We start from the raw sequence: 20,764 nt of genomic DNA, 5'->3' as shown, positions 1-20,764 counted from the left end.
AATGGATATTCTTAAAAGAATCCGTAAACCAGAGCCAGGCTTACTCTCAGGTGCTGAAGGGAAAAAAAAAAAAAAGCGCGTGGCTGATTTCCCGCTTGCGGGAAAGATCCGGCCCTACGCGTCACCAGCATCCCTTCACCCCCAGCCAAGCGCGGGTGTCTCGGCGCTTTTTCGCCAGCCCTCCCAGACCGCCTGGCAACAGGGGGCGGAGCTATTCCTTAGCCTGGCCCTCTTCGTGGCCTCCAGTCAATACCTGAGAGCGGCGGAGGCAGGAGGAACTACAGTGAGGGTCCGCCCCTCGCTGGCACTCAGCTAATCAGGGCGGGTGGGGTGTAAACTTCCCTGCTGACCCCGCCTCCCCGGCGCTGGGCAATTTAGAGCCGCGCGCGGGGCGGGAATGTAAGATGGCGGAATAGCAACGCGAAGTGCTTAGTACTGAGTCTCTGGGCCGACTTGGTTCGACTCGGCAGCAGCAGTGATCGCTAAGCAAAGAGCGCCTAGGGTAGTTGGCCAAGATGCCGAATATCAAAATCTTCAGTGGCAGCTCCCACCAGGACCTATCCCAGAAGATTGCCGACCGCCTGGGCCTGGAGCTAGGCAAGGTGGTGACTAAGAAATTCAGCAACCAGGAGACCTGGTGAGGATGAAGTTGGGACCCCGACCGGCCTCACCTGCCCGGGCGGCCAGGGAGACACTTAGGCAGCTGAGGGTAGGGGGATGGGGCCACCGCGTGAGTTCCGAAGGACTGGGGTGGGGGGAAGGGGCAGCTAGGTGGCGAGCGTGCCCCGTGGGCAGTTTCCGTTATTTTACCTCTCGCGGGAGGGTCACGCTCATTCTCACCGTGCGGTGGGGTGGAGTCAAGATGGAGCTGGAGGCGAAGCTGCTGGGTTTGAGGGCAAGAGTTGGAGGACCCAACGCGGGGATAGTGGCTGCCTAAAGCTACGGGAGGGGAAATACGCCTAGGCTCGGTAGTGGGGACACGTGGCTTTGTCGCTTTGCTGTGGAGCCATCCAGACCGGATTGGGTTCTCTTCAGGTCATAGACCAGACTGCATGGAAGATCCTGCTGCGTACTGACTCCTCCTAGTGTTTCTCCTAGAGTCAAAGAAGCAGCTTTTTGATTAGAAACGGTGTCAGTCGTGTTTCCTGTTGAGGGAAATTGACATTATGTACTGAGGGCGCCAAAATTATTACGGAGGATTTCCCTTAGACTGGCAAGCGTTAGGCTTTTCACGTCTTTAGACTTAAGTTAAATCTAGACGATCAGATAAAATGATGCGTTAACTGCATCCTGACAGCCAGCATCTCAGTTTGAGCCACCCAGAAAATCTTAGGGAATCTTAATTCTGGAATCCTTGGCTTTCCTCAGTGTAGCTACTGGTTCAGACAGTACAAAAGCATATTTTTTCAGTACCAAAGTTTATCCTGACCTTGCCGACTTCTTTTAACGCCATGTGGGGAGTTTAGGAAACCGTTTTATCCCTTAATGTTAAGATAATCGAGTGGAAGGCCTGGAATTCGAATTTTTGCAACTCGAGTTTGTTTCTTTGCCTTGCTAATTAAATTTGCTCCCTACCCCCACTTCCACATTCCTGCCCCTTTGGGCCATCTTAGAGATAACTTGGTCACCTGATCCTTTCAATACCCCTTCCATCTAACCGTAGAATCTTCTGGTTCTGATAGGTGTTTTTTTGTGTTATTACCCTGTTGATCAAATCGTAGCAGTGACCACACAGTCTTATACAGTTATCTGTAATTGTTAAGGGGAAAGTTTACACCAAACCTAGTGATCAGTTAAATTGGTGAAGATTACTTTGAACATTTTTTTCTAAGTCCTTATGTTTCCTGTTTTCTTTCTTTAAACTGATTACCAAAGAGTAACTCCCCCCTTATCCTTTTTAGACCCGGCTGATAAAAGCATTCATGTGTAGCAGACAGCTTCTTTCTGGATGCTTGATCATTGTGCCATTGGTTGTGATGCAAATGATAGTGCACACACTGCCATCTGTAACCAGGCAATGCCTTAATGGAAGGAGGCTAGCCAAGCTTTAGCTTTAACCACACCATTATGACTCATGGGCAGTAATAAAGAAGACAAAACAGGACCAGACTTTGCAAGTAGCCCTACAGCTAAGGGACAGGAATGATTTTCATTTAGAGGTGTTTTTTTTTTTTTGGTCCCCTTAGAGAACTGTGGCTATTAACTCCTTTTCCTATGCTTCTAGGAAAAATGCAAAGGCTTTATTTTTCCTTGTGTACCCTCTGCATAGTGTATCACATCAGAACCTGAGGCTATATTGGGAGAGTAGAGGGGGAGAACAATTTAGTGTTCAGATTGGTTTATCTAAACTGTCAGCAATCCCAGTCTACTAATGAGATAAAAGGCTGATTTCATTCTGAAACAACCAGATGGGAACAACTTGGAAACATTGGATTAGATTAAGTCCAATGTGAAAAATTGCTGACTGGTTAGGTTGTCTTGTTTCTGGCTTAATTATTAGCTTTTTGGCTCCTTAGATGTTCTGAAATCTTCATTGAACATAATCGAATATGTTGCCTATGGAGTTTCCCCTCACTTCCCTGCCCCCAACCTTTGGCTCTTCTGTACTGCAGGAGTGGTAATGGCTGCCCTGTGTGACTCTTGGGATCTAAAGGTCATGGGCAGGGCAGCTCAGTGGATGCTGTGGGTCATCAGATGAGGAACGCAGAGCCCATCCTCAAATGAGACTGTTTTGCTATTTGCTGCAATTTGGCAGAATCTCAGGGGTTGATGCTCTCTTGAATGGAGTGGCTTTTCTTCTTAAGTCAGGGTCATCCTTTGCTGTCCAGTTTTTGAGGAAACATACATGCATATATATGGGTATATGACACACACAAATACATATGAGAGGTTACATGCTCAGGTTCTGGAATCAGAGAAGCTGGATTTGAATCCTTAGCCTTTCTTTGCATCATCTGTAAAGTAGTATCTATCCATAGGGTTATTGTGAGGATTAAATGAGATAGGAGTAAAGTTCTTAGAACATTGTCCAACACAAAATAATTGCACAGATGCTGGTAAGGGATGGTGATGATATTGCGGAAGACGTGGAAAATATAGAAGAGGACAAGGAGGGGAAAAGACATCCCAGATAATTCCACCAGCTAAAATAAACTGTTCATATTTTGACTTAGGACCTTCCAGATGTTTGTGTGTCTATGTACTTTCTCAAAAGTGTAGGACAGGTTGTTTATAGCTTTCTTCACTCTGCAGTATATTTTGAATAGATTCTCCCCTTAATGTTTACATGGTTTTAAATAGCTATATATCATGGTTTTGCTATAATTTTAGATAACCAAGTCCCTATTATTAGATATTTACAATTTTGACCTATTTACTTTATATGAAAACTCTTGAACATAAATGTTTGGCCATTCCTGATTATTTCCTTAGGATAAATCTCTAGAAGGCAAATTACTAGGTTAAAGGGTATACACCACTTTGGGAGGCTTTTTAATATCTCCTGCCAAATTGCTCTTCAGAAAAGTTGAATGAGTTTCTACTCCTATCAGTAATACCAATATTAATGATAATGTATAGTGACTGCTTGAAATGTGCTATATAGTTCCTACCCTAAGCACTTTATACACATCTCATATTTAATCTCTTCAACACTGCTATGAGGAGTTGCTGTTACTATCCCCATTTTATGGGCAAAGAAATTAAGATTCACAGGTTAAGTTACTTGCCCAACTCTAGGTATTTGAATTTTGGGCTGGCAAAGTATCTCTGGCTTTTGAAACTTTTGAGTGTATCGCATTTTTTATTCGTGTGGTTGATGTACAATACTTTATAAGTTTCAGGTGTATAACATAGTGATTCACAATTTTTTAATGCAATTTTTAAAGGTTACGCTCCACTTTCACTTATTACAGAATATTGGCTGTATTCCCCATGTTGTACAGTACACCCTTGTAGCCTATTCTACACCCCATAGTTTGTACCTCCCACTCCCCCACCCCTATGCTGCCCCTCCTGCCCTCTCCCCGCTGGTAACCACTAGTTTGTTCTCTGTATCTGTGAGTCGGCTTCTTTTATGTTATATTCACTAATTTCGTGGTGATTCACAATTTTTAAAGGTTATATACCATTTGTAATTATAAAATATTGCCTATATTCCCTGTGTTGTACAATATATCCTTGTAGCTTATTTATTTTATACATAGTAGTTTGTACCTCTTAATCCCCTCCCCCTATCTTGCCCTTCCCTCTCCCCACTGGTAACCACTAGTCTGTTCTCTATATCTGTGTCTGTTTCTTTTTTGTTATATGTACTAAACTTTTTGACTCGATTCTCTTCACTATTGTTAAATTTTGGTTTATTTGGTTACTCTGGATAGGCTGAGGGGGGATGACTTTAGCCTTGGTTGCCTAGGATTTTCCTAAGAACTGTATCTGATGTTGGTTAATCTCACGTATTTCGCACATGCCAACATCTCCATCTAAATTCTTGAGATTTTCTTAAGAATGCCACCAATCAAAACACACTTTTCGATTCACTTTATTTCCTTTTTGTGTTTAACATTCCATGCTAATCAGATGCACTTATGCCTGATCCTAAAGGAAAAGGTAAAGGAGAAGCCAGTTTTCTCATTGGATGGATATAGCCAATCATCTGCCCCCCCACCACAGCTGGAGAGTAATTGGCCCAAAGCCATTTGGAGAACATGCCATTAGCTCAAGGGAGAGAACAAGGAGTGTTACCTTTTAAATTGCTAAACCAGGTCTTTCCACCTAGTAGATTATATTAAGAACAAACAGGTTATAGGCACACCATCAATTGTTCTACCATCAATCACTACCTAACTTACCATCTCTTAGAGGAAACTATAAGAACAATATCAAGGTTTTTTGAGGATTCATTGAACTGGTTATTGACCAAGCTGTATAATCATGGCTTTAGTTCAAGGGCTTTAGAGTATAATTCATGGGCTTTTTAAGGCTTTATGAAAGTTACCTTAAAGTCCTAACTGGAGAGAAAGATTGTTCTTGATTAGTGAGATTAGAGAATTATATGCAGTAAAACAAGGCAGTGTCCTAGTTTACTTGTACCACATTATTTTTAATATAGTTAAATAACTTTTTCAAGTTATTAGATGCATGTCTGATCATAACATCCTTCTGTGCTTGAGGCTAAGTGTTAGTTTGGCTTTGGGAAATTGCTGCACTGTTGATTATCATCAGATGGTGGATAGCACAAAAATGGTACTGGTGATTGTGTTACATGGTGAGCTGGTCATTTTTTAAGAATTCCTTTTCAAGACTGGACAAAGGGCATGAACAGATAATTAACTTACATAAGAAATGTAAATGTGGAATAATATGTCAAAATATTATTATTAATAAACCACTTGTCATCTCTCCAAAAAAAAAATTCCTTTTCAAGCCTTACTTGTTGTTAGAATATACTTTTTAAAGGAATCATTTAGACTAAAACTATTTGCTAAAGCAAATGCTCTCTGATGTTTAAGTTGGCAGTGAAAATTTAATTTTATAATTAATACCTTACCTGCCTTCAGGTAAAAAAGAAGGAATTTAAAGTGTGTTTCATGATAGCCATGGGTAAAAAAGGTTAAATAGGTACATCAGAAACCTATTAGAACAAAGGACTATAGTAATTGTGCCAAGAATTTGGCATAAGGTGATTACCTAAGTTGATTTAGTGTTACTTTAACTGTATCCCTTGGCTTCCTGGCAGCCAAAGGGATAAACGGATAAAGGCGTATGCAATGGATTATGTAGTTTTCATTTTCATAAAACTCTTTAAGATACCTCCAGGCCCAGAATTCTATGAATTTTTAAGCATGGTATCCTTAAATAATGAGTGAATAACATATGAACAGTGTAAGCAATTTTGTGGTTATTTTTTATATTGACTTTGCTAGTTGAGGCATTTGTTAGGAGAGATAAGCCACCATGGTCTAAGTATGTTGTTTTCTGGTCTTACTTGATATTATTTGGTCTTATTTTAATGACAGCTTTAGAATAGATAATTAGCCTGTCCTTTATCCTGTCTTGGATCCATTGTCAGACTGCTCTTCCCTAGCTCCTAATCAGACAGCCTGACTCGGGGGTGAGTGTCTGGAGCACAGATGACATTCTGTGTTGACTCAAACGAGAGCCAGAAGCTTCCAGTACCAGATGTAGAGGAAACGATTGGCTTTTTATTGGCAGTCAATGTGCCTGACTTTCACTCTCCCCCAGAGAAGTGGAGATCTTGGTCAAGGAGGTGAGTGGGAGATGACTATGGGGAGGGATTAAAATTTTGAGTTTAGAAGTTGCTCAGATATTTGGAGTACACGGTCAGGACCCTAGAGTTGTGCACCGTAAAACATAGAAGGGGCTCTTCCCCCTGGAACCTCTCAAAAGGGCAGACAGTGTTAGCAAAGGAGATCTGGAAGTCCCTCTGAGCTCCCACAGCCTCTTATTTGGGCCTACCACAAGCAGGCTCACTTCCACGAGGTGTTATTTAGTCCTGTCTAGTTGAGTGTTTTTTTAACATTAACATGCAATCAATATAAAAATCGATATATTTTTCTTTTCTTTATACTGTCTTCACAATAAGGTGTGGATTTCACACTTACAGTGCATCTCAATCAATCTCAGTCACACCGGCCATATTTCAAGTGCTCGGTAACCACCTGAGGCCAGTGACTCCCACAGTGCACAGTGACGTTCTTGGGCCCACACGTCGAGACACATGCAAGTTACTCTCCCTCCTGCCCATCCACTTAAATTTTGAAGAATGTCTCCAGAAAGCAATTTTGGCATGAGTGTAGCTGACAGATTTAGTTGGTTCTTAAGGCTGATCTTGATAAAATTGATGTCAGTTCAGCTCTGTTGGGGTCCACAAAATTGCTGTATGGTTCATTATGTTGCACAGTGTCATGATTTCAGGATGTCACCATAAAATTCTTAGTAGCCATTGCATCATGGTGCGCCCATCAGGTTGTAGTTCTTTCCCCAGTTAAATATCCATCAGCTGAGTATCTGTTAAAGGGTATGAGCAGATCTTTCAGAAGCTTTGAAGAAACACATTGGACCCACATACCTGCTGTGTGTGGTGGGTTACATTGTAAGGAATGATAAGTAAGCATCAGTCTTCTAAATGTTCCCAATAGCAGGCCTGGAGAAGGTTCTTGCTTTGTCTAAAGTGAGCAGATGCAAGAGGCCACCTAATCCTGAGTGGCGTTAGTTCGTTCCTTCATTCATTCATTCTTCGTGTCATATTGGCATGGCTGGCTGGGATACAGATGAGCATGACAGATCTGGTCCCTGCCTTCATGGAGCTTGCATTCTAGTGGAGGACACAAACAAGTGCATAAAAATAAGGCAGTGAGAAATTGTGATAAGTGTTCTGAAAGGAATAACCAGGATAAAGAGAATTACTGGGGAGGGTCACTTTATTTAACTTTAGTTATGGGACATTTCAAACGTGTACAGAAGTAGAGAGACTAGTAGAATGATCTCTGTGCCGTGCATTCATCACCTAGTTAAGCAGTTATCAATTTCTGGCTAATCTTGTTTCATCTCTTATTCCCCTTCCCCATACCCCACCCCCCACAGATGGATGATTTTGAAGCAAACCTTGATATTATATCACATCACCCATACACACTTCATTAGCCACAATACCATTTTGTTGCCTAAAGAAAATTAACAGTAGTGTCTTAATATCAAATAATTAGCCAGTATTCTAATTTCCGTCTCATAAAGGTGTTTTTTTTTTTTACAATTTGCTTGAATTGGTATGCAAACAAGGTCCATATAGTATAGTTGGTTGATAATTAAGTCATTTTTAATCTTATCCATTCTCAAGGAAGTCACTTTTAATAAGATGATCAGAAAAGATATTTTGATTGGAGACCTGAGAAATGAGTGAGTTTGTAGAAGAGCGTTCCAGGTAGTGGGAAGATGTACAAAGGCTATGAGGTGGGAATGGGGTGTATTCAAGGAGTATAAAGGAAGATGGTTTTGACCGATGTGTGGTAAACCACAGAGAACATATTTTGAGATGAGCTATTTCTCAAATTAACTTATAACCAGAGTTCTCCAAATTCCCTCATAGTAGTTTCTCAGAAAATAATACAACTGGGCTAGTTTCTTTTTACTTACTACAGAAGTGCCTTTGTTTTTTTGTTTGTTTTTTGTTTGTTTTTTAAACATTTTTTTATTGAGTTATAGTCATTTTACAATGTTGTGTCGAGAAGTGCCTTTGTTTTTAGTTATACTTTTATGACCTCAGCTTCCACTGAGGACTGCAGTAATGGTTTACTCAAGCAGGCACAAGGTATAATAATATGCCTTTTGTTAAAACTGAATTTTGGGCTAACTGTACATTAGCAGACAATTGTAAGAAATAATACAGAGAGATCCTGTGTACCCATTACCCAGTTTTCCCAAGGTTCCCAAACTAGTTTTCCAAACTACTTTTCTTGTGAAGCTAGGGTATAATGCAACAAGCAAGACACTTGGCATTGCTGGAGTGGAGATACAAAACCATTCTGTCACCGCAGGGATCCTTCCTGTTGCCCTGTTGGAACCACACCCGTCTTTCTCTTCCTCCTCCTCTGTATTGTCTTTTTTTATATTGTCTTTGGCTTTGGTATCTGGGTAATACCGGCCTCGTAAAATGAGTTGGAAAGTATTCTCTCATGTGTTTTCTGGAAAAGATTATGCAACATTCATGTTAATTCTTTAAATGTTTGGTAGACTGCTCCTGTAAGGCTGTTTTAGGTCAGCCTTCCTAGAGGTTTATCAATTTTATTGATGCTCCTCCCCCCAAGAACCAGCTTTTTGGTTCAGTGGGTTTTCTCTATTGTTTACTGTTTTTAACTTCATTGACCTCTGTTCTTATGGTTACTTTCTTCCTTCTGCTTACTTTGGGCTTATTTTGCCCATTTTTCAGTGCTAAAGGTTTATCTCCAGATACCCCAAAATAATGGGTTTTCTTCTTTGCTCTGGCTACCAGGCTATCTCAACTTCCCTGTTGGCTTCTGGTTTTATTTTTACCATTTGCTTTTATTTTTCTTGTTCCACAATATAAGCTAACCCCATTTTTTTTAAAGTAGGATCCTTTCCATTGCTACTTGGATTGGAAAGGAATAAATATTAAATACTTTTACTCTTAGAGCAGCTTCTAGCAATGGAATTCTCTCCTGTTGAAGTTTTTCTCTTCACCAAGTTATCAGATCTATTTCTCGTCTGTACACACTACACACGCATGCACACATGTGCACCCACAGATACCCCTACTTCACCTAGAGGATTAGTTGGGGAAATAGTGTTACTGTGAGGTGTCACTGAAGTTATTTTTTATTTTTTAATAAGTTATTCTTGGTAAGGATCCAAGTATGGATATTAAAACTTTCATTTTATAGTAAAATATAGCCTTATTCCATAATTAGAGTAACTTCCTGTGGAATTTTTTAAAATAAGACTAATTGGACCAGGGTACAGTGAGTGAGAGCAAGGACCAAAGCTGTTCTCCATTGTGTCCCTGGCACCTAGCACAGTGACTGGCACAGGGACATTTAATATTTGTTGAGTGGACTGCCAGTATGGTAGGTGTGGTACTGTCCTGTAGAAGACATCGTTATACAATAGTAGTGATTCATTCCTTGCATGAGCTTTCTACTTCTTCTGTTATATATGGATTGTGACAGTCATAGATACTATATCAAATCTGTATTCATACACGAAATGAGATACAGCCCACCTACTGAAATTCTGGTTCAATTACTTTTAAGTATCTTGGCCAGTCTTTTTCAGTCCTGTCACCTATAAAAATAGGTAATATCTGTATAGTGCACTGGGGTAAACTGGGGCAGTAAACTCTTCCTGGTACAGGGGGTCCTGCAGGGGAATCTCCTGAAGTCTGAGGAGATCAAGTCCACATGCAGCCTTAACCCATTCATAGCTTATGTGGGGAGACTGCTTTTTAGACCTTACTGTCTGTAGGTGTACAGTATAGTGCTTTAAAATCTCTGATTTTTGTTGTCCTTCCTTTCCTGTAGTGTGGAAATCGGTGAAAGTGTGCGTGGAGAGGATGTCTACATTGTTCAGAGCGGCTGTGGTGAAATCAATGACAATCTGATGGAACTTTTAATCATGATTAATGCCTGCAAGATTGCTTCAGCCAGCCGGGTTACTGCAGTCATCCCGTGCTTCCCTTATGCCCGGCAGGATAAGAAGGATAAGGTAGGAGAGGAATCTCCTTTCTTTTTTTTAAATAATTTTTTTTAATCAGGGGAAGGAGGAACACTTGCCCAAAGTCAAAAATGTTCTTAATCATCAAATGTACATTTAGAGGAAATTATTTTTTCTCTTAGGCATTACTTGATTTTCAAAACAATTGGCATGTAGATTGGTTTGTATAAAGCAACACATTTGCAGTCTCTTTTATTCCAGTCATATATATGTGACTTTTGGCCAACTCACTACTGTTTTTCATTTTATCAATAAGACTAAGCACCAGCTCCCATGGAGTAGAATATTTTTTAAACTGGTAGATCCTCTGAGGCCCCTTTGGGGTTTTAGTTGTGACCTCTTCATATAACTTGAAGTCTGTTTCATGAGTACTCGGTCTCATTACACACACACACACACACACACACACACACACACACACGCATGCATCTCTCACCTTATTTGGTGTATTAGAGGATAAAGCATATATATAAAACTTTGCAGGTACAGGTCTATTGTAATCAACGTCCAAATTTTACATACAATGCTTGGGAGCAAGCCAGATATTTTTAATCTAATGGAATACAGTGCTCCTATGGAGTGAAGGGCATGGGCCTTGCAATTTTACGGTGTAGCCAAGTATGTTTACCTGTTATTTAAGGGGATTGAGGTTGCTGGAAGGGTGACCTACAGAGAAGTAAGGGAGTGGTATAACTTACAAAATGAACTATAATTTCCATCCTGTGATGTGTCTTTAAATTTTGACAAGTTAGATGTGACACAGGTTTGAGTATATGTTAAAAGAGACTTTAGTAAAATTCTTTCAAAAAAGATTTTTTAAAGTCTGCCTAATTTAAATAATTGAGCACTGGAAACACTTGACTAGGCTCAAAATATGTACATTAAGAAAATGAAAGGTAGAAAGATACTTTTTTTCCTGAGTTATGTATCCTGGTTTGGAAAAATGATAATTTCACTTAGTATTTGTGCTAGATTATGATCTATTCAAAGTCAGTGATTCTGTCACTTTTTATGAATTTCCTGGTAGCACAGCGCCTTAAACATAGTAGATGCACAATACATAAATGCTTCTGGGGAAATGAATTGTTTCTCAAATTGGCCTTTTTTTTTTTTCCTTTCCTCTCCTCCATTTAGAGCCGGGCTCCAATCTCTGCCAAGCTGGTGGCAAATATGCTCTCTGTAGCAGGCGCAGATCATATTATCACCATGGACCTACATGCTTCTCAAATTCAGGTATCAGTGGAAACTAAATATTAGCTTAGGAATTATTAGGGATTAGAAAGGGGGGTAGGAGAGGACTGATAATGCTGAGGAGCACAGGGAAGCAAAAACTGCCCAAGTACAGCTCACATCAACTAGACATTGATGACATTCTCAACATCCTCACCTTAAACATATTTCGTGGTCTTAGTGATGTGGGGTGGTGGAGCATAGGCTCTGGCATCAGACCTCCTTTGAATTACTGGCTGTGACACTAGCTTTGTAACTTTGGGCTGGTTATTTAACTTCTCTGAACATACGCTGCTTTGTTATTGGGAGTATTAAATAAGATACTAAATTCATAGTATAATACCTGGCTCTTGAAAGGCACCAAAAGATGGAAGCTGTTATTGTTATTACATTTAGAGCCATAGATATTAGAATCTACTTTTTAGCATTAACACAGTGGTAGGGAAGCAGAATACCACATTATAGTTTGTACTTTTAAAAAATACTTTGAAATCATTATCACTGGAGGCTTCTGGGAATTCAGTGAGCTATAGGACAGGTGATTTTGCCCATTTTATAGAAGAGGATCAGGTCAGTTGTACTAATCTGTAGCAACGAGTATTAATTACTCCTGGCTTCTAGTTACTCTCTGTGGGCATATATTATAAATGCCTTCCACTAAGTTTATATATCATAGCATCTCTAACTGGTTTACCAGTTAGCTCTTGTTCCTTAACAAACCAGCTCAACAGTGGCATAAGGTAGTAAGTATTTATCACCTCATGGGTCTGCACATTGGCTAGGTAGTTCTGGTCTCGGCTGAACTTGGGCTGTTTTTCCCCTAAGAGCTCACCCTTGTGCCTACAGTCAGTCGTGGGTTACCTGAGGGCTGGCTCTGCCCATGGTGCCTGGGCTGTCTTGCACAGCCCAGATTCAAGGAGGCTATTTTTACAGTCTGCCACACTGGGCATGCCTTCTGATCAGTTTGAATGTTGCAGTAAAGTATTCTTTGGCCAAGTTACTATTCTCTGTGTGTTCACCATTTGTAAATGGAAGAGAAGGAAAATGAAACAAAACTGACCCAGCTTCATTCTACAGGGCTTCTTTGATATCCCAGTGGACAATCTGTATGCAGAGCCTGCCGTCCTGAAGTGGATAAGGGAGAACATCTCTGAGTGGAGGAACTGCACAATTGTCTCGCCCGATGCTGGAGGAGCTAAGAGGTATGATTGAAATCCATATTATTTCCAATGTACTGGGAAAAGCGTTCAGAAAGCGGTGTTTTTCTATTGAAGTGACAGGGTTTTTTTTTTCTCTTTTCTTGTAGTATAGTTGATTTACAGTGTTGTGTTAGTTTCAGATGTGTAGCAAAGTAATAAAGTTATACATACATACATATATATGTGTGTGTGTGTGTGTGTGTATATATTATTTTTCAGATTCTTTTCCATTATGGGTTATTACAAGATAATGAGAAGTGGCAGTTTTTAAGAATGTCAGAGTGGATGTGGTGGTAGCTGGGACATGGGCTGGATGTGGTTTTACACACTCCCCTTGTACTGGTCTGAGTCATTACCTAAAAGACAAGATAGCAGCAGAGGGGGCGCTAAATAGTCTGGTATCATGGGCTTGGGCTTGAGCTTGACCGTAAACTGTCAGTGACTCAGCAGTGCAGGGCTAGCATCACTGCCATCAGCCCATCAGGAGGGACAGGCAATTTTGTTTTCTAATGAGTGACACCTGCTATTGAACCCCAAGCTGATCGTGAACAAGCAAGCTTTTACATACCTTTTAATGCTGTTAGTTAAACCGTTTTGATCCTTTGAATTAAAATATTAAGCAGGAAGGAAAAGAAAGTGGTGATTTTGTGTAAAGCCAAGCTCTGAACATCATTCTAAACAAACTGATTGCCAGTTGCAGTGCTTCAGCCCACGTGGTACAGACCAATAGCTTTTCTTTTCCTTAGCGGCTCACTCGTTAGTAGTGCATTCAGAAGCATGACACATGTTCTTCTTGTTGTGGAAATAGATTAAAGAGCCACAAAACACAGATGATTAGGAAGGGTGAATTCAGATCTTTCCAAAAGCCATTCAGATTTTCAATAACTGTTTCTCAACAATCTGCTTATTTCAGAAACTTCAACAGAACTGATAAGCTGAGAGCTTGAGTTGTGTTCTCCAGCCAGATGTTTGGCTTTGTGAGCCCCATGTCATCGCTAGTTACCATCTGTAATACTAGAGACAGAGGCTAAACAACATCCCCCTCGTGGTGGTTGTCATACTTGTCTTAACTCCTGGCATTATTTTCACATCTTCCACGGGGACTTAGAAAAGCGTCACATTTCCAATAAATAATCAAGCACAATTTTCTTTCCAGAGTTGGGTACATAAAACTGCCTTCAGTAGATGACTTATGGCTACGTGATTTTTTGGTTTATTTATCATTTTCTTACAGAGATGAAATATTTTCAAAGTGAGTGACTAGCACTTCTATCTTGGCAGGGTTTTGGTGCTAGGTAGATTCTGGTGCAATTATGACTTTGCACGACTTTGCACAACTTTGCACATGGTTCTCTCCTCAAGGATATAGGGAGTGACTTTTTCTAGCCTTTTATGCTTTTTTTTAGTTCGTTGGCTATTGAGTATGGATGGTTTGGGATGCTTGAAGTAAGTGAACATGCATTTGCTAAGTAATCATCCCAACCAGATTGGTAACTCTTGATGTTATGTGCCCAGAAAGTAGGAATGGACAGCACAGGGTACGGGTCATTTAGCTCAGGGAACAAATGTTGCCTAGATTGTGGTTCATATCTTGTCGGTTCTCTATTATGTGGTCACAGATTTCCCTTATTCAGCACAAACTCAAGATATGTGACCATAGTCACAAGGGAAATAAGACAGAGTACTCTGGTTGGATCAGTACTACAGTAAAAAAACAACCCAAAGCACAGGCCTCTTCACACATAACAAGGATGGCACAGTGGGGCAGGGCTGTACATGTCACTGGAACAGCACAGCCATTCACACTAAATGGATTTCTGTTTGAGTGAATTATATGGTACTTTATTGCCAGACAGATTTGTTTTCTGTCCCACCTTCTGATTTTGTATTATCTTGTAATAAAAAAAGGAATTCTGTTGTGATTTGGAGATACTTTGGGCTGTACAGCGAGATGCCTGGTTTGACTGGTTAATTGGTATAACTTTCTAGCAGTCATTAAAGGAAATCCCAAGCTTGGTATCCAGGTACAATTGACATTGACAGTTGGTGGGTCACTGAGGGGAGTGTGACGAGGGCACGGGCATTGGAACAGGCTGGGTACTGCTCCTCCCCCACCAAGTTCAGGTTCACTTCTCATCACATCCGCCTATCAGATTGGGATGATGTACCTTCCCATCATTAGTTAACCAAATCTTCTCTCTCTCCTATTCTGCTGCCAGTCCGTTAAATGAATGTAGCCTAGCATTATACTGCTTCCTGGGACTGGTGAGGGTGTCTGTCCATACTCTACTGGAACCCAGAATGAATTCTAATTGAAGTCTGACCAAGACATTCAGCAACTGCTCTCAGAATATGAAGACATTAGTCTATAAAACCCAGTATGTGATACCAATCAATTATAGTTGCTTCCTCCCAACCATGGGAACTATTGGGTTTCAAGGAGTATTCTCCCCCAGAAATCAAGCCCAGTCTTTAATTCCTTTCTGTTGTCTTAAAAGCCCCCACCCCTACCAACACACATATTTTTAACTGTGAATACTCTGTCTGGCAGAGTGACCTCCATCGCAGACCGGTTGAATGTGGACTTTGCCCTGATTCACAAAGAGCGGAAGAAGGCCAATGAGGTGGACCGCATGGTGCTGGTGGGAGATGTGAAGGACCGGGTGGCCATCCTGGTGGATGACATGGCTGACACTTGTGGTACAATCTGCCATGCAGCCGACAAGTGAGTGCCTTGTGGTGGAGTTGGGAGTTCAAAGTTAAAAAAAAAAAGTTAAGTGCTAACTGAATGCCCCAAGCCTGCCAACGCTTCTTGGAACTAAATTGAGGGGATGATAGCTAGCTTTGTTTTGTCCCCCTAGGCTGGAATTGTAATGCGTTAAATTGATGAGTACTCTTTATTTTTTCTCCAGATTTCCTTAGTTTTATTTTTCCTTCTTATTGTGCTAAACTGTATAAAACATGAAATTTTCCATTTTAACCATTTTTAAAAGTACAATTCAGTGGTATTAGTTATATTCACAATGTTTTGCAACTATCACCACTGTATTTCCAAAATTGTTTCATCACTCTGAGTACTCTACTTTTTATAGTTTTTTTAATGAGTTAAAGTAAGAAATCCATAGGCCTGAGCAGACAGAACTAGATTCTCATATTTATATTTTACCTGAACTAGAAACCCCGGTCTTACCTCTTGACTGTCCATTTTAGCTGCTACTGCCTTTGCTCATGGTCCTTCTCACCTCTTGCCTGCACTGTCCTGAATTGCCTTCCCTCTGTTCACTGCTGCCAATCACCAGTCTCTTACCTCCCCAGTCCATCTTTTACATTGCCTCCCCCTTCACTTATTTTCCTAAAACTAACGCTAGACCCCCTCACTCCTCCATTAAAACCTTAAGTGGCTCCCCATTGCTTATAATCCAAGCTGCTATGGATAGCATTGTTTCTCATCATTTGGGGAGGGGTGGTAGGGGAAAGAATAGTGACTTTATTCGGAAAGCCAGCAGACTAAGAAGATGGTAGACTGGTGTCCCCAAAAAACATCTTGCCTGAGTTAGAATTCAGGCTTGTTTTATATTAAAAGGGGAGGGAGTAAAGTCAAACATTCCATGGTCCCGGCCCACCTCTGGAGTGGAGGTGTTAATTTCTTCCTTCCTGCAGTCATTCACAGTTTCCTGTGAGCTAAACAAAGGTATTTTAGCTTAATTCTAATTACCTGTGAGGCAGGGTTCCCAGAGATGGGCCATTATTTATAATTTAAGCTTATAGGCTTATAATTTTTTTAAACCTCCAAGTGTCTGTGCCTTGTATAGTCCCTAGCATATATATAATAGGTGGTAAAAAAAATATTTGTGTGCTGAATGATTTCCTAGTTTGGATCCTGGAGTGTACATTTATAAAACCACTTTTATCACATTAGTATGGTAATGCTAATTGCTCTAACAGATCAACTCCAACGCTTCTTGGAACTAAATTGAGGGGATGCTAGCTAGCTTTATTTTGTCCCCCTATGCTGGAATTGCATAAAGTTCTTTGAATTGATAAAGTTGAATTGATAAAGTTTCTCATTCACAGTATGCTCCAATGAGAATATTCCTCTTTCAGTCTTGTGGTACTGCACCTTTAATATGTGGCTTCCAAGGTTACCTTGGGAGACATTTCCATTTTGGCCAGCCAGAAAGGGAAAGGAACATGGCGGATCACCCATGGGAGATTTTTATAAGTATCTGTCCATATTTTGATAGCCAGAATTATGGCCACACCTAACGGCAATAGAGGCTGGGAAATGTAGTCCAGCTGTGTGTCAGAAAGAAGAAGAGACAGATTTTGTTGAGTGCAGCAGTTTTCGTGCCACAGTCCTTTTACACTAATCCAAACCTATTCAGATAAATTCTTAGTCCATTTCTCTCTCCTTGCTATCGACTGAATTGTGTCCCCCTAAAATTCAACCCTATCCCCCAGTGTGATGGTGTTTGGAGATGGGACCTTTGGGAGATACTAGGTTTAGATGAGGTTCTGAGGGTGGAGCTCTCATGATGAGATTGGTCCCCTGTAAGAAAAGATGCCAGAGCTCGATTCCAACCCCCGCCCACAATGTATGCACACAAAGAGGTCATATGAGCACACAGCAAGGTGGGGGCCACCAACAAACCGAAAGAAGGGGTCTCAGAACAAAACCTCCCTTGCTGACACCTTGATCTTAGACTTCCCAACCTCCAGAAACGTGAGAAATAAAATTCTGTTGTTTAAGCCAGCCAGTCTGTGGTATTTTGTTATGGCAGCTAGAGCAGACATTCCTCTTCCCCAACTTGGATTTTACAGTGACAAGTAAGAGTAATCCTAATCAACTCCGCTTTTTCCTCTAGACTTCTCTCAGCTGGAGCCACCAGAGTTTATGCTATCCTGACTCATGGGATCTTTTCTGGCCCAGCCATTTCTCGCATTAACAATGCATGCTTTGAAGCAGTAGTAGTCACCAATACCATACCTCAGGAGGATAAGATGAAGCACTGCTCCAAAATACAGGTGAGGGTGAGACTCTTGCAAAACAAGACTCTGCTGAGTGTTTGGGAGGTGGTTACATGTGTTGAATGAGGTGTCTGGGTTCTGAAGATTTCCTCCTTTGCGCTCAAGGTTTAGGCTGCCATCAGGATCTATAACATAAAAGTAAAAAAAAAAAAATCAAGTATCTGAAATTTCAGACTGCTAGACTTCAGAATCTCTGGAGGATGGACCCCAGGATTGTACATTTTAACAAGCTCTCCCAGTGAATGTGATGCATGCTCGAGTTTTCGGATCCACACTTTACACTGTGTGTCACTGTTAAATGTTAAATGTTGGCCCCTGTAACCATAACGTGGCACCTTTAAGCTGTTGGTATGCTTCTTAGAACTTCCAGTGGTTCTCAAAAGTGTGCTCTGGAAACCACCTAAGTTAATTACCTAGGGTTCTTAGTAAAATGCAGATTCCTTTGCTCCATCCAGGACCTACAAAACCAGAGGTCACCAGTACTTTAAAGTAAGTCCCCAGATAATTGTTAGACAGTAAACTTTGAGTGCTGTTGCACTTAAAGAACAAAGCCTTGCTTAATTAAAAATGTGTACAGTAATCCATTAGCTTTCTGAAGTATGTGGAATTAGAGGGTTGATGTCATTCTTAAGGATTTTTTTTTCAGCTGAAGTAAGCATTTTTTTTCATTCCTAAGAATTTTTAAATGCAAATCCACCACCATCTTGATGAGTCAGAGTTTTCTCTCCATTAGCATTTTTACTCTTCTCCAAGTGGTTGGTTATATTTAAAACCTGTTATGAAGGGTGGCTGGGTGCCGGCTCACTTGGGGAAACAGCATAGCGTAGCTGCATTAAGAGGAAGGACCCTTACCAGGTTCATCAGTGTCTGCAAACTGGCCAGCCATCTCTGTGATGCTAACCCGATGCTTTTCTTGCCTTCCTAGGTGATCGACATCTCCATGATCCTTGCAGAAGCCATCAGGAGAACTCATAATGGGGAATCTGTCTCCTACCTGTTCAGTCATGTCCCTTTATAATAGAATAACTTCGGAGGCTTTAAAAAAATAAAGTGAACCCCGCCCCTTACTTCCCCTTGGTATTTGATGAACAATCTAGCAGAAGACCCAGCTTGTGGCAGTGTCGCTTTCTGCCCCCACATCAGGTGTATTAGTGTTTCTCCTAAATTAGAGAAAGATTGAGGGTAAGTGCTGGGATTTCCTGCCTGCATTGTCTCGTCCCTGGCTTCTTTGATCTTGTGAACCTTGCAGCTTTACATACAGCTCAGCTGCTACAAGATTTACGACTTCAGAGGGCGTTATGTAGGGTATCTGAGGTGTCCCGGGGAAGCTCACACTACTTTGCACGTGAACATTTCTGGGTTTCCTTGGTTCAGAGGTACTAGCAACAAAGCCAACCCACCCCCGCCCCCAGTGTGTGACAAGTTCTCTAAAGTACTAAATTATAGCAAGAGCCTGGGGCAGCCTGAACCCAGCTCTGGTTGCTGAGCTCCTGTGAGGCTGGAGCAGCTCTAGGGCGGGAGCCTGAGGGGAGGCAGCCCACCAGGCAGCAAATGCTTCTTGGGAGGAAAAAGCCTGACCCATCCCCCTTTGCTTGGATTCTGTCGCTTGGATTCTCCTTCCCCGTTCCTTTCCATTTGGCCTGACTTTCTTTTCCTGGCCAAATGCCCTCTTGGTCCCAAATGATCGTTGTGCCAGTCTCCTGGAAAGCAAACTCCGCTTCTGCTATATAATCCTTAACATTTATGTGAGATTATTTTGCTGTAGCTTAATCTTCCTTAGCCCACTACCACCACGGTAGTAGGTTTTAGGTGGTGTCATAGTGCCTTTTGATTAATTTAACTATTTCATGATCATCTTCCTTCCTTGGATCTATTTGGCCTCTCAAATGACCTGAGATTTCTGTTAAAAAGTGATGTCACTGTCTCTGGTAGAAGAAACTAATAAACTGTCTCTGTGTGATCGTGGGTCTATATCTGTACTGGTCTCTCTGTCCAAGCTTTGGTTTAGGTGTCTGGCTGCCCAATGATAGCTCTTTACTTCTTTGTTTCCAAGCTACGGACTGCATTGTTAAGCCAAGAGTAGATGAGGCTGCAGTTTTCTTCAGCTGTAAGCCCTTATGATTTCTGGGGTTAACCAAGAACTAGGTGTATAATTCTGTGCACTAGACCTGAATTACAGGATGTATGATGCCTTATTCCTGGAGATAGGAATTAGGTATTTTCTTAGAGGAAGAGAGTAGTTTCTATAATTTGTTCATCATTTTGAGCTGGTTTTGCCAAATGTGATAAAACTTTCCATCAGTAGTTGACACATATTGAGCATTTAATTTCAGCCATTCTAATTATAGTGCATTCCCAAATGTTGTCAGTTTCTTCGTGCATCATCAAGTAAGGGCACTCTGACTTTGAGGGAAGCTCAATGCTTCTGGAGCTTTGTGAATAGGGCTCCCTTATCTTTGAAGCCTGGTTCTGCTTTTGGTTTTGCTTTATGTTGAATATTGGGGTATTTAGTATCACTTTGGAAAGAGTGATTCAAAAGGGACCGAAGTGAGCAATGAAATGTGTTCCTCTGACCCTCCAGCCCTCTTACACCCGAGGTCTTTGCTCTGGGAGAAGCTGACATGGAGCATTGATGGCACAACTTGCTGATACTGCTGTTTGCTGAAGTACTGGGTCCGTTGAACACGAGTTGCCATGTCAGAATGTTTGGACATGAGACGTCTAATGCGGGCCCCCCTGGGTAATCCATCCAGTTCCTAGGATGAGATTTTGAGACAGTTGCCATCTTTGATCCCTATGCCTGGGGGAAGGTCAAGATTCAGTCCCAGAGACACTCAGCAAAGTGTCCTAAGCACCACCAAGGCCATTGTTTCGAAAGACCAGTGTCCTGGATGGCAAGCAATTCTTGACTGGGGAAGAGTAGCAGGAACAGACCTGGAGGGGCAGTGGGAGGAGGGACAGAAGCTGAATGGAGTGGCAGTGAGAGCACAGTTGAGAGGAAAGTACACCCGTGATAGCTTAGTAATTGCTTCTGAGCATTAGGCACCACGGGTTGGATT

The 20,764-nt window shown here is 41.4% G+C and overlaps 1 protein-coding gene across 1 annotated transcript; it reads left to right on the top strand.

The window, feature by feature from the left end:
* Positions 1-285: 285 nt before the first annotated feature.
* PRPS1 (phosphoribosyl pyrophosphate synthetase 1) lies at positions 286-19,665 on the top strand. Its single transcript, XM_032474945.1, has 7 exons — positions 286-637; positions 10,056-10,239; positions 11,383-11,481; positions 12,556-12,680; positions 15,229-15,402; positions 17,543-17,702; positions 18,631-19,665. The coding sequence occupies exons 1-7, from the start codon at positions 516-518 to the stop codon at positions 18,721-18,723; spliced, it is 957 nt and encodes a 318-aa protein (XP_032330836.1). The 5' UTR covers positions 286-515; the 3' UTR covers positions 18,724-19,665.
* The last annotated feature ends 1,099 nt before the right edge of the window (positions 19,666-20,764 follow it).

The sequence above is a fragment of the Camelus ferus genome, chromosome X (genome assembly GCF_009834535.1).
Source record: "Camelus ferus isolate YT-003-E chromosome X, BCGSAC_Cfer_1.0, whole genome shotgun sequence".
NCBI classification, from domain to species: Eukaryota; Metazoa; Chordata; class Mammalia; order Artiodactyla; family Camelidae; genus Camelus; species Camelus ferus.
The sequence above is the reverse complement of the archived record's forward strand: the minus strand, read 5'-3'. Positions and strand labels throughout refer to the sequence as shown.

Excerpts from the sequence above, each read along its gene's own strand:
- PRPS1 (XM_032474945.1), top strand. The coding sequence starts at position 516 with ATGCCGAATATCAAAATCTTCAGTGGCAGCTCCCACCAGGACCTATCC. Across the intron at positions 15,403-17,542 it reads ATCTGCCATGCAGCCGACAA|ACTTCTCTCAGCTGGAGCCA; the intron begins GTGAGTGCCTTG and ends TTTTTCCTCTAG. Across the intron at positions 17,703-18,630 it reads AGCACTGCTCCAAAATACAG|GTGATCGACATCTCCATGAT; the intron begins GTGAGGGTGAGA and ends TTGCCTTCCTAG.